General features: G+C 51.7%; 2 protein-coding genes across 2 annotated transcripts; one reads left to right on the top strand and one right to left on the bottom strand.

Moving 5' to 3' along the window:
- Positions 1-2,210: 2,210 nt before the first annotated feature.
- On the top strand, positions 2,211-3,014 carry PG994_014877 (uncharacterized protein; the record flags this gene model as incomplete). The annotated part of the gene is made up of 1 exon (XM_066866286.1): positions 2,211-3,014. One exon carries the CDS (start codon positions 2,211-2,213, stop codon positions 3,012-3,014), a length of 804 nt encoding a protein of 267 aa, XP_066707962.1.
- Positions 3,015-8,236: 5,222 nt separating this feature from the next.
- PG994_014876 (Gti1/Pac2 family protein) lies at positions 8,237-9,605 on the bottom strand (the record flags this gene model as incomplete). The annotated part of the gene is made up of 3 exons (XM_066866285.1): positions 8,237-8,434; positions 8,458-8,951; positions 9,005-9,605. The coding sequence occupies 3 exons, from the start codon at positions 9,603-9,605 to the stop codon at positions 8,237-8,239; spliced, it is 1,293 nt and encodes a 430-aa protein (XP_066707961.1).
- Positions 9,606-13,278: the final 3,673 nt, after the last annotated feature.

Raw genomic sequence — 13,278 nt, 5'->3', positions numbered from 1 at the left:
AAGTCGGTCAATCATTCTCGCTTACCTACTTTACTACCGAAGTGTGTGAAGGATTGAGAGTTATGAGGCGCGTTTCAGCATTCGGGCACGACAAATGCATCGTCGCCCGACCGTCTTGAATGCACACAACCACACAATCTTTCAGTCGCGCCCAGGTCAAGGGATTGGCTTGACGTCTAGATTGAGGTTTTTCTCTTTTGACCTTCTCGATAACGAGTACGATTTGGAGACTTGACACTGACAGTTTCGTTACAGAATAAGAGCGCACATGGCCACCATCGTCAGCTGATGACGAACAAGGGGTGTCAATCAGGGCTGCTCTGACACGCCGAGGCCGCCACATCAGGAATCTGCCAGAGCATGTTCAGGCACTTTGGACAGCAGCCTCTCTTTGCATCTTCGGGGTCTCCAGGGCGATTGTAAGGTGGTGGGGTGCATTGGTAGCCAAGTTCCTCGAAATGCGACCGGCGTTCTCAGGCACTCCGCATTTAGCCACGCAATTCTTTACCGCTTTGAAGCCGGATTCTGAACTCGACAACATGTGTTGCACACCGACTGTCAGGCCAATGGCAGACTCGGCAACTCTTAATGCGCGACTAGTTTGATCCGGAGTTACGCCTCAGGTGGCTCAGCGCCCATACAGGCAGCAAGAGTGCAGCAACATTGGGAGTGATGCTCGTACCCAACGATCTTCCTTGCCATGAGGATTGAAATGGCTGCAGCCCTCTGGTTCTCCGGCCCGTTGCTCACGCCTTCACAGATCCTATAGTTTCTTCTAATTTGCGCGCTTTCGTGCTCCTTCCTTGCCTCACTTGTTTGCACGAGCTGTTTCATTGCATTTCGGCCTGGTCTCTGTTTGCCGGCGGCCGTCGCTCTGGTGTAAAACACATGATGCAGATCAAAGTATCATAATCACATTCGATCTGAAATGCAGGCAGTGCACAAGCAACGAGGCACTCGAGGTAAGGGTACCACGAAAGGAAAGCGACTGGTTCGAACACCGCGTGCGCTTCTGGCTGTGGCGGTGCATCGATTTTGTCGCCTGCTCACCTCGTTTAAATGAGCTGATGCACAGCAGTACACATAAGAATATCGAAGACTTAGTTACGTATATGAATTCAACAGTGAATGGCTTCAATATCGATTCGATGTGTGGGTTGTTCTGTCCTTTGGACTGCGCGGAGCAGCGCTCCCTGCGGCTTAGCCCCTTTAAGTGAGTAAGGCGGCTAAATATGCCAAGACTATGAGTGGAGACCACCTTTAGCCTCGTGATGCGCTCGTGATGCCTCGCTCGTCTGTCCAGACCATCCAGCTAAATATAAGCTGGCGCCTAGAACCTAATGGTAGAAGAAACTAACCTGCGGGCTCCTGATCTCGTGATCAGGTTCATCTGTCGGTTATTTGTTAAGCACCAATCAGTACTCAAGTTTGCTTATCAAAAAATATGCCCATTATGAAGAGTTGAGTTGGAAGAATTCATGATAGGCCATTGCTATTAAGATAGTGCCTTTATAGTTCATGTCAGCTATTTTATATTATGGTAGAGATTCATAAGATCCCAATTCATTACACGGGTACAAGATATATCACCCTAATAGCAGCAAAGGACATACGGCGTATAAAGGCTGCGAGCTATTCCATGCCTGATAACAGATGACTGAAGTATACACGCTATTTCTTATTCCTCTCAAGACTCACTATACACAAATCAGGAAAAATTTGAGTCTGAAAACCCGGGGTGGGTTTCTTTTCAAGCATGGCGTTGTGATCCAGAGCTGTTAGGCAAAACAAAAGGGGTGGCTTTGCAGCCCTCAAATTGCCTCAAAATGGGAATATGATGGTCCCGCGTTTTCCTGGCTGTCAGCGTTGGACATTGTTGTATTTCAATGAGGGAGCTTGGACTTTCTTGGTCTTTTGAATAGTAGAATAATATCAACACGAGTGCTTTTACGTGATAATACTGGTGTTGAAACGATGAGGCTATAGATATGAAACGAGTTATAAGGATCAAAGCATGTGAATGATATGTACAATGGCAATTTATTGTATTCAAACTAATTCTTTAGCCTCGATAATTCGAGTGAGCAATATATTCGAGACTGTCGACTAAAAAGAAGAAGAAACGTAAGTCCCTACATGTATCACAACACAACCTTACGATCATGCTTCCGGCCTCAAGCAGAGCCCACACAGTCTTTTTTCTACCAAAAATGGCAGATACACATCCCATGGAGGCCACGGTGCCATATGGTCTACCCTGCGAGGTACGCCAGCGGCGCGCCGAAGATTACAGTGAAATAAAACTGAGGACACCGCCGCTGCCACAATCCGCCTCCAGACTGCTGGGCGGGCATCTCCCCGGGGAGCTGCTCAACGAGATCACCGGCCACCTCGAGGTCGACGACCTGGCCACCCTCTGCCTGACCTGCAAGATCGCCTACAAATCCTGGTTCACCCCGGACCTCCAGTTGCACTTGTCGACGGGGTGCTACCACGTCGAGAACCTGCTCAAGCGGCTATCCCGCGACCTCCACCGCGCCAGCGGCCCCGCCCACGCCCGTCTGTTCGAGTACTGCCTTCACCACCGCCGGTTGTGCCCCTGCACTTGCAGGCGCTGCAGAGGCTGGTGGCAGGGAGCTGAGGTGGTAATCTATGCGCTTTTGTACGGTCTCGCGCAGACGCTGCCATTCTTCAACGACGGCGGCAGCAACAACAACAAGAACGAAAACGGTCCTACGCCATATCCCGTCTATTATCGCCACGACCTCGGCGTTTGTTTCCGTCAATGCTGGGTGTATTCACCTCCTTCGCTTCCTCCGCCATCAACCGAGGACCTCGATCCCGTCCGGCCATGGCTCCGTCCCTTTGCGAGCTTCGCCCTCCTACTTTTTATCGTGGTAGCCCTGTGCCTCTGCTTTCTCCTGTTCCTCTTCACCTTTGTCCCAGTCGTCCTTTTGATTGCGGTAATTGTGAAGCTCCTGGAGGCTCTCATGCATCCTTTCAGGAAGCTGTAGGGGGCCTCAACGTATCACGCCTGATATCACGTGCCATTTCCTCTCTGTGTTAGCTGGGCTGGTGGTGGTGGTGATATTGGCAGCCCCCCGAGTTGTTCGATATGCCCTGGAAGAACAGGCGGAGTGGCGGGCGGCCAGGATGAGGTGACATCTAATCCAGCCATAGGAATGGTGTGCACATCCGTGATCCAGGCATGCAAAGCACACAAGGAAGAATTTGGTATGCTGATCTTTTCCCATGTTGTATATTGCTCCGTGAAACAAGCAGTAACAGTTCGACGACCAAGTGCTTGTGCGGAGAGAAATGTAAGCAATACGGATGATGAAAGTGCTTTCCAAGAAAAAAAACCCTTTAAGGTGCTAATCTCGACCTGCTAGAAATTATCTTATTTTAGGATAATATATATTACCTATATATAAGCCATATATAGTAAAACTAAACTAAAACTTTATTATAATCTTAATAGCTTAGTATTACCCCCCTCGTATTTCCTATAGAAACAATATAAACACTCGTCCGGCTTTCCGTGGAAAGACTAGCGCCGGGCAACAACGGCGTACGATACAATAGCATAATTTCGTCGGGCGAAAGCGGGTTGGCAAGTGTCGAAAGTCCGTTGTGAACATCTACATAGTGTCATCTCGAGTGAATGCTGAGGTACTTGTATATATCACGTGTGGCTTAGCATTTCTATACCCCCGGTCCCTAACTCGCTTAGGAGTTCATGAGCACAACCTTGCAGGGCTCACCGCTACGCTTTTTATCGGGATCACAAATGTCGTTTCACTCGGATGACAGCACAGCTACGCTGCTGCCGCCAAGGGGCACAATAATCCAATGATGACACCAATATTAGATACATAAGGGGCGACAAGAGACAGAAGGATTTGGCAAAACCATTGCTACGGTACCGGGCGAGTATAAGACTAGAGTCATCTAAGTTACGTGTGCTCACCCCTCACTGATTTACTTGCATGTATGGATGTAGTTTCGTGGCTCTTGCCCTGGGGTGTAGATCTCATCCAGAGACGGCACGAACAGGGGTGGCGCTTCAAAAGTAACAAACGTAATGAGGATAAGGTGATTTTCGTTGTTTTTAGAACCTCATACCTCTTTGGCATTGGCAATCCGAATTGATGGACGCGTAACTTACGCATATGCATATATGATCCAGCCGTTAGACGAGCGAATTGCCTACGTATTCAAGTGCCATGTCCCGAGGGGAGAGGGGACTCATAGGAGTCCACGTCGCCCGCATTTATGACACAACGTACCAGACAAAGGGACCAGATCCATCACTGCAACTAGCAGACTGCGTACGCTTGGTGCAGGCCGCCATTGGACTGGGCGAAAAGGACGCGAAGCAAACGTCTACAGCAGTTTCAGCGGCACAGCACCAAAAGCCTCGATAAAGGAAGGCTGCGCGGACAAGAAGGGAGGTGGAAATCTCGGACTTGTGATACGAGGCCGTTCCGATAACCCGATCACCCGAACAATGCCATGCATGCGCGCATCCATCATACCGCGTGCTCGGCCAAGGATGCTGCAGTTCAGGGGCTCCGACCGTCCTGTTGGTAGCGTCTGTCGGGGACTACCATCCAGTACAACACAAGAGGACTACTTCTGACGGGTCAAAGCAGAAATGAAGCGAAAGGGAAACCAAGCGATGTTTCTCAATCGATCGTTACGACTACACGCGAAACAGTCGGTTCCCGCGGCGCAGAAGAGATAGATCATAAAGCTTGTAATACATAAGCATCGCACAGTGGATGAGTCGGGGAAGGGGTAGCAGGGTAGACGTTACAGATGACGGCCATGCTTGCCCGGGTCAGGAGGGACGGAGTGTCTCAATGAGCCCTGCGTGATGGGGAGAGACCCGAAAGAGGAAAGATGGATTGATCGGACTTGACCACGACAGCGCGCGCGCGTGAAGGATGGGTATGTCAAGGCGGGCTGGCATTCGGCCAATTCCCATGCTACAGTACCTACCATTCATGATTTGCACTCAACGTGCAACGGTTGGGTCTCCCGTGACCTGAAACAACACAAGGACGTCCATCACGAACCAACTGGCACCTTTGCTGAGTAATAAGTCAAGCACACCAGTCGGGCGGTTTGGATCGTGGGTGGCCGGAACGAAGCGAAAGGAAGAAAGGGAAAACCGCGACGTGAGAGATGCGAAGTTCCGAGAGACGCGGGTCTTCGCAGACACCGTTGAAGCGCCGTGGGTCCCGTCGTTCATAAGGTACCTATTCTCTGGCATCTGGTGGTTTTCATTAGTTTGGTTCCGTGACGGACAGGCAGATCCCTTTCTAAAATTAATGAGAGCCCGTTAGGGTTAACCTTAGCAACGGCAATCGTCCTTTTGGGTGGGAACGGGCATTTCCTCGATTGGCTCACTGGGAATAACTTTACGTTTTAGGGGGACAAGCGCTGGAGCCATCAATTCGATTGGTGCTGATACTTCCGTACCGTGTGCTGGGCTGGAGGGGGACTCCAGCAGCCCCTCGGGCCCTACTCCCCTCAAAAAAGTACCTTGCCGCTCATCCTTCCATCATATCTTCGGGCTGGGATCCATCTAGCAGTATCATGTTAAGCACTCCCCATCGGTCGGACTGGAATGCGACGACGACAGCACCGGTGGGGCAGAAAACCCGATACGGTGGATAAGTACCTCGACGAGAGTGACGGACCCAGGCCAGGGTTTGCCTCACACGGATAGGGATATACCTTACCAAATTGATTCATAGAATCCTTCCAACCAAAAGTCTAAATGAGTACTCAAAGGCACTTATGTAATAAACATGATTACCGGGCCTCCCCATGTGCCATGCATCCCCTACTTGCTCGCCCGTGGACGCATAAACAAATCGACGGTGGTGAGATGACCCAAATCCAACAGGTATTTTTGATTGTGCGGCAACAAGAGAGGAGAACAGCCAAACATTGTTCCTTCCGCATACCCGGCCCATCCGTCTCTCGTCATGACAAGCCGGCAGACCATGCCGACGACTGACAATCGCTCGCCCCCTTGCCGCGCGACGGAGCACAGGCCCGGGGGTTCGGCATTCGCGCACGGCGATGGCGGCCGAGGGCGCGGACGAGTTCAGGCGACTTGTCACTTGTCGTACTATCCACGGGCGTGACATACGTTACGAGACGAACATACGGACTGTGTTGGGTCGATCTTGCTAGGATCCCCCACGCAGGTGCGACTCTTGACCGAGCTTGGGTTTCTTGGGCCAGGCCGGTTGGGTAAGTAGTGTCCAAAAAAATGCAGAAGAAAAAGTCATGGGAGAGCAAGGGGGGATACATACGATACCACATACATGCATACATAGCCTGCCTAGTGCCGAGGTAATATGTCCCCATCCACACCCGCATCTCTCCTCTCGTGAACCCATCCCTGGGGATACTACCCTACAGGTGAGGTGAACTGGTTGTGCCTGGATTACGGGCCATGAAACCAACAGACGGGCTGGACGGGGCAAGAATTATAGAACGTCCTGTCCTTACTCGTTCGAGAAGTCGATCGACAGCACCTTATTATCGTTTTACGGGACCCACGTGCGTGCTCGTAGCCCAAATTAGCCATCCTAGCATGATGACCAGGTTCGTCGGGGCATTGGATCGGTTTCTACCCCCCTTTTTTTCTTCTCTCTCTATCATATCCATATGCTTTGTAATCTGTCTTGTTTTCCCTCTCTCACGTCCATGCTGCGGCAGAGCAAGATAGATTGATCTGTATGTATGCAGGTATACTTCATCTACCTGAAGGGGTATGTAGGTATGTAGATAGATAGATAGATAGATAAATAGATAGATAGGTAGGTAGGGTACATCCGCCAGGGGCATCATCCAACGATATCAGTATTCATCGCGGCCGACTGCCAAGCTTCGGTTTAACCATGTTATGCATCAAGTCAATTTGGGCATGGGCGCCGTAGATTCCATCTGCTACTACATATGTATGCGACAAGATGGAGAGAAACTTTCACCAAGCACCAAGCCCAGGTAATTTTGTGCACTGCCTCCACGGCGTGACTTGCCGGGCTGATTTCAACGGACGAGACGACCAACAGAGTATGAGCGAACCCCTTTGCTCATCACCCACAGAAATGCTATGATGGGTTTCACAATCTGCCTCCTCTTTCGTCCTCTCTTCTCGGACTACTGACAATGGCCGACGACAAGCATCGAGAAGGGAGGATTGCGGCTCGGCGGCATGTAAGAGCGGAGACCCAATAGGCACATCTCATCCCTCTGCCGCCCTCTATCCATCTTGGGCGGCTTAACTTAATCCCACCACGGGGATAGGATCGAAAGATGGTAGAATGTACGGGGGCCCGTTGACGCTGGGTGGAGCCGGCTTTCTCCCGAGATTGGAAGATTACCTTTTCTTCTTTTGCACCACACAGTATGTCCGCTATTTCCACTAATGTAAACCCACCTATATAGCTTGTGCATTGTATCAAGCCTGGGATCATGGTAGCAACGGGATTACCAGTTGCTTGTACCTCCGTTTCTCTCCCCGAAGAGGCTGTCAATAGGACCATGATGAGACGAGACGAGACGGCGACAAAAAAGCTTGGCGTGGATCCTTCTTGGGATCAGCTCTGAAACTGTCAAGGATATCCGACCAGGGTAAAAGTAGGTAGCATTATGAATAGACTCATTGCAACCTAGATTCACAAGCATGGGTGTTCGTACCGGTGGCTCGTACCGGTACTCCAACTACTGATCATCTACCGGAGGAACTCGAATGACGACATGACCAACCGGAGAAGACGTGTACGGTATTTCGTGTGCTAGTTTCTCGATGTGTATTGATCGGGCTCTCCTCAGCATTGAGTGGCCTGTATAGCAAACAACCGTGCTGCTAGTATGTATGTGCGGAATCTTTGAACTATTTACAAGAATGCGTTGCCATAATCATGGCCTTGTGCGATGTGATATGTGTGTGGGAACACGCCCTCCAACTCCCTTTAGCAACCAGATTGTAAATGCGCGCTGTAAAAGAAAGTACAACCTCATGTGCCAGTCGAGCCTATGAAATAAACGCAGAACAAGCACGCTGCTGATCCCCATTTTGTTTCTCCCCTAACGCCTAATATGCAACATCTTCTCCCATTGGCTTCGCATCGATAGCCTCCATAGCCGAGAAGGACTCCAAGATACAACGGGTGGCTGGATGCCCAAACCGATCCCAGCCCTTCCGCAACTATATGCAGAACTTGCGATCGAGTGAACGGAGCGCCCTCGCATCTTCTCTGTTGAACATGTCTTTGACGCCCGGAGGGCCCGTGGTGCCTGCAGTCATAGCTCGGGGGGAGCTGTTTGCGCTATTGCTGCTAGCCGGATTCGCGCTGTTAGGCTCCGAATTGGCCGGCGTTGGGTGAAGCAGAGCTGACAGGTTGGACTGTTTAGCGGTAGGAGCTTGACAATCCGAGCTGGTAGTCCGAGGAGGAATACCGAATGTGTGCGAGGCGGCGTGATGCCTCGCGCAGATTGCGGCATAGACGGGAGAGGGCCTTGAGGATTACGCGCGCTCGTGGCGGCGAGGCGCGGGTCGATCATGACGGCCTGCGCAGCCTGCTGAAGGTGCTGTAGATGGGGTGAGGTGGTGGTTGGTGGTGGTTGGTAGGCCCTGGTCGTAGGCGGTGGCAGCCTTTCGCCCTCATAAGGCGTTGCTGATTTAGAGTAGATAGGACCTTGGCCTCCAGGAGATGTGGTGGGTGGTGGTAGCTGAGGCGGGGGGATTTGATGATGGTGATGAGGCCCCGCGTGCATCATTGGGCTGATGATCATCTGCCGAGCATGCGGATGCTGATGTGGATGAAGCGGAGGATACGGTTGAGGCTTCACCTCGGGTGATAATTTGCTGTGTAGATACGGAGGTGTATTCGAGGGCGATGGCGGCCATGGTCCCATCCACGCTGGCGAAGGCGCTCCCAAGTATATCCATACATTGGTTGGTCAGGGGGCGGACCGGCGTTCGTGTAAGGCTGCATGGGAGTTCTGGTGAGCGCGGGAGGTGTAGCGTCGTGTAAACTCGATTCTGGGTACATGCCCTTGGCCGGGACAATTTGACGGAGTTGCGGATCGGAAGACGGCTGCGGCAGATCGGGAGCTCCCGGGTGCGGCCTCGAGTAGTATGAGATGAGATGTAGATGTTGGCCTTGTTGGGTGGTGATGCTGAAAGACTGCTTCATCAGACCGTCGGCCTTGTAGCGGTAGCCTTCCGGTTCGCCATCTGGATCCTCGTCGCTCAGGCGACCGTCTGGGGTGCGGCCGTTGCTGCGTCTACTGCTCGTCGAACTTCCACCAAAGCCACTTCCTCTCTTGCCCTCCATCTCGCGGTAAGTCAAGAAACTACCCGAGACGCGGCTTGCGCTCCATGACTTCCCGTCAGTCCATCGTCGCATGCCCGCTTCCCGTTCGTCCCATACGAAGACCGAACCGGACCTAATCGATTGCCTCTCTTTTTCCGAAAGCCGTCTCTGTACCCGAGGCAAGAGGCCTAGCCTGCAAGCTTCGAACAGCTTGATAGCGTCTGCGGGTGTCCGCACGTAGCCGTGATATGTCTCCATGGTGATGTGAAAGTGGTGGAAGGTTTTTGTTGGTATAGTCCAAGAGTGAGGGAGGTATGGACGGGGCCTTTCAAGCTTAAAAGGAAGTCCACGATGTGCCGGTACTTTCTTTTAATAAGCTTCCTTCTGTCGACAAGGATATGGTCCCACCCACGTCAGGTCCACAGTCGAGCTTCCACAGTACGGTGGATCATCAGCCAGGGTTAGCAACTGCAACCACAGGGAGATGATCCAAACAGATACAACCACCACGCCGCAACTTCGCAGCCCCGCAGTGCTAGGTTTACGGTGGAAGCGGTTCTTGGCACTGCTTATGGGAGTGAGAAGAAAAGGTACACAGCAAGTGCCCAGGGGGTGCCGTTGTCCTGGCTAATATTCGAGCAGCGCCCTAAAGCCAAGAAAGAAGTTCAGTTAGGCTCTATAAACAAGCGGAGTTCGCATGGCTCGAAGAATCCGAACAAATCATGACAGAAGTCTAATCCCCGGCGGCCTCGGGCGATATGGCACGAGTTGAGCTCAATAGGGTGGGGCCTGGGGAAACAGAGAGGTAGGTTTTGGCAGGCCTGCGAGACAAACAGGGTATGAGATCGTACATGTGCCCGCAGCAATGAACCCCAAACATCTGAGAGGTATTGCCCATAAAGAGCATGATACACGACAAGCTTGTGGAGGGGAGGGAGGAAACACCGCTGGGACCAATCGCTACCCTCTCCCACTTGAGAGTTTGTATAGAGAGGATCCTTGAGCTTGGCTCGTCTAAAACTGCCTGAGATCCATTATGCTTCGAAACTTCAGACGACATGCCTGCAGCGATGCATTGGCTTGCGGAAACCCTTTCCCAACCTCGGGGTTCGGCTCGGGTAAACTGCACTCGCAGTCCCCAAATGCCATTGCCGATAAACGTGTTCGTAAAACACGACTCGAAGGCACTTGCCTGCTGTCAAGCATGTTTTTTTTTGTGTTGGACGCCGCGACGTGACGTGACGTGACGTGACAGGAGAAACGAGACGGAATCATTTCGAAACAACAGACAATGATATTATGCACGTACCTAGTTGTTGGACTACGCTGTCCCAGGAGGGTGCTTGGTCGATTGGCCTGCAAGGTGCAGGATCCAGGAATGCCCGAGTGAGTTCACCCAATGTGCGTCGGAGAGGGTTGGGGAGAGAAAGGAAGGAAGTGTGAGGTTGTTGATTGTTGGTCGGTGGACGAAGACACAACCTGGCCTGGTCAAATGTACAGTACCGGCAAACCCACAGGTGGCAAAGAGGCAGTCGTGAGAATGGAAAGTTGTGTTGTTGTTGTTGCGGGCACCCGAGGATTTTTAAGTTGGCAACACCAATGGGCAACGCCAATCCGCTAATGAATTGACGAACCTGGCTCGCTGTAAGGTTGACAGCAATTAGGGGAAAAAACAACCAACAATAGCGTTGGGTCGGTATTTGCCGCTGCGAGGACCCAAACTCAAGTTGGAATGAGACAGAAGATTTAATGAGTGAGCCGATCCGTGACGGTGCGAGCGGAAAGTCTAATGCAGAAGGGTTGTGTCAATTAGAGTCTCGCCGTGCTTTACAACAAGCTTTGAATCCGTGCCCGTGAAGCATGTATCTCCCAATTATGTCAGACGGTGGGCAGAGGCAGAGAGGCAGAGGGCAGGCTCAGGCAAGCGCCGAGAGGGCGAACTCTGGTGTGTATCGGACCCTATTTCCGCTAACTGAAGTTGGCAAATCTGCGTCGAGTCAAATTTATGGGTTCCTCTGGGCTGTGGGTATGGACCGTATGGTAGAGTCTCCCTAGGCTGACGATGGTACCCGCGATGGCGTAGATCCAGACCTAGCCAACTAGCCTAGGGGGCCTGAACCAATCTGGATTCACACGTGTGGGAGTTGACCAGATGAACGCCCAGCTGAAGGCGCTATTGGGCTGGGCAAGAGAAACAACTGGCTTAAGGAACACCGTTGCAGGAGGGATCAAGTGAAGACGATGGGAGCTGAAGCTGGCGGGCGATATGGGGGAAGTGAGCACCCGAAAACAGGATGTGGCCGGGCTAGGAACCAACAAACTCGAGATATTGCCCTGTCGTAGTGTTTGCAGTGTAGTGTTGATGATTGCGCGGCCGGCAATTGTTTACTGCATGTGTGCGTGCGTGCCTTGTACTCGTATGAAATACGACGCAGTAGTAGGCGTAGGCGTAGGCGTAGGAGAAATAGGGCTGCTGCCGTGCCAAAAGACAGTTGAAGCCTTCCTTGCAGTGGCTGCGTGGGCTAGATCAATTTGCGAATGTCGTAACGCCAAGACGAGATTAAACTCTGCTATGACGGTATGCTTTGAGACTGTGGTAAGGCTGGTTGCAGTTCAACCACGAAACTGCCGTCAATCTAGAGACGCCCGTCGAGATCGGCTTTCCGGCGACCTTGCGGACAAAGCCTCTTGTTTTTTTTCTTGTGCAAGGCACTTTCAAATTTAAATCTTTTCGTATTGGATAGTGCCGTCCTAACCGCGTTGCTGGTTGATCGACAAAGGAGGACGATGGCTGGCCCGAAGAGGAACCCCGGGAGATACTGGTCCCTCTTGTTACCCGGCTTCTCTCCACAGTGGGCAGACGAAAACGTTCACCAATACGACCCGGCTTCCTCAGTCAGTCAAATTAGGGTTGTTATTTAAAGTAGGCGCGATGCGATGAAGTGGGAGGGGTGGAAATGGAGAAGTAATAAAGGTGAACAGTATGTACAGCCATGCATGGGGCGGGCTGGGGATCATGCGGATATAATAAAGTTCCCAAATCAAGTTCAAGCTTATTTCACGGCAACAGGCCAGGGGTCTTGTCAAACTCGACTGGGACGGAGAGGGAGGAAAATGGAAGGGGATACTAATAACCAGCTTACTGCTGCTGCTAGGCAATTAATTAATTAAGGCCTTGGTGGCTGCGGACCAGATATCTACATATCTATTGTACATAATACTCACGTAAAACTGCAGCACCATTTGATGTAGACAACCTAGCCGGGCTACTTTAACTCTATTTCACTTACGTAGGGGTAGACAGGCAGCCCATCCCCCGCTAGACGAGGCCCACCCCAGACCCGCAGGGCCAAGCCACCAAGGAGGGCCAAGGGGCCAAGCTAACTTGCCAAGCAATACTCAAGTAAACGCCTATCATGACCACCACCCATCCTCCGTCCGACTGCTAGGTTCTGCGCCTGCTTGGTCGTCTTGCGTACTTGTACAGTAGGGGCAATACATAAGTATCTATCTTGGCTGCTCCTGGCTCCTCTCCTGGAAGGAAAAGGAGTGCCCCATATGTAGAAAACGTATGACCCCAAATCTTGCCTCAGGTGTCATGCGTGCTTGGCTGTTGTTGAAAACCAATTCCGAAGTTTTAGCTAGGCTGCCTTGTTTGTTTGGTTCCTCCGCCGTCTCTGTTCGTTGCTCGTTCGAGGCAACCAGCAAGATGCCTCCAAGCTCGGTGCCAAGAGCGTTGCTCGCCAACCACTTACTCTGTGTAACACACACACTCACGCACACACAGATACGCCAAGCTGGGCTGTCGTTGTAGCAGAAAAAGACTCCCTCACTTCGTCATAAGCAAATGCCATAGCTAAAGTATCTGCATATTGCGCTTTACAGGGGTTGGGCCTTGTGGAGATCTCACGTTCGAGGGATAGATTCCTGA

Source organism: Apiospora phragmitis (genome assembly GCF_038363925.1).
Source record: "Apiospora phragmitis strain CBS 135458 chromosome Unknown utg000014l:1.0-1827420.0:1.0-1829600.0, whole genome shotgun sequence".
In the NCBI taxonomy this organism is placed as follows: Eukaryota; Fungi; Ascomycota; class Sordariomycetes; order Amphisphaeriales; family Apiosporaceae; genus Apiospora; species Apiospora phragmitis.
The sequence above is the reverse complement of the archived record's forward strand: the minus strand, read 5'-3'. Positions and strand labels throughout refer to the sequence as shown.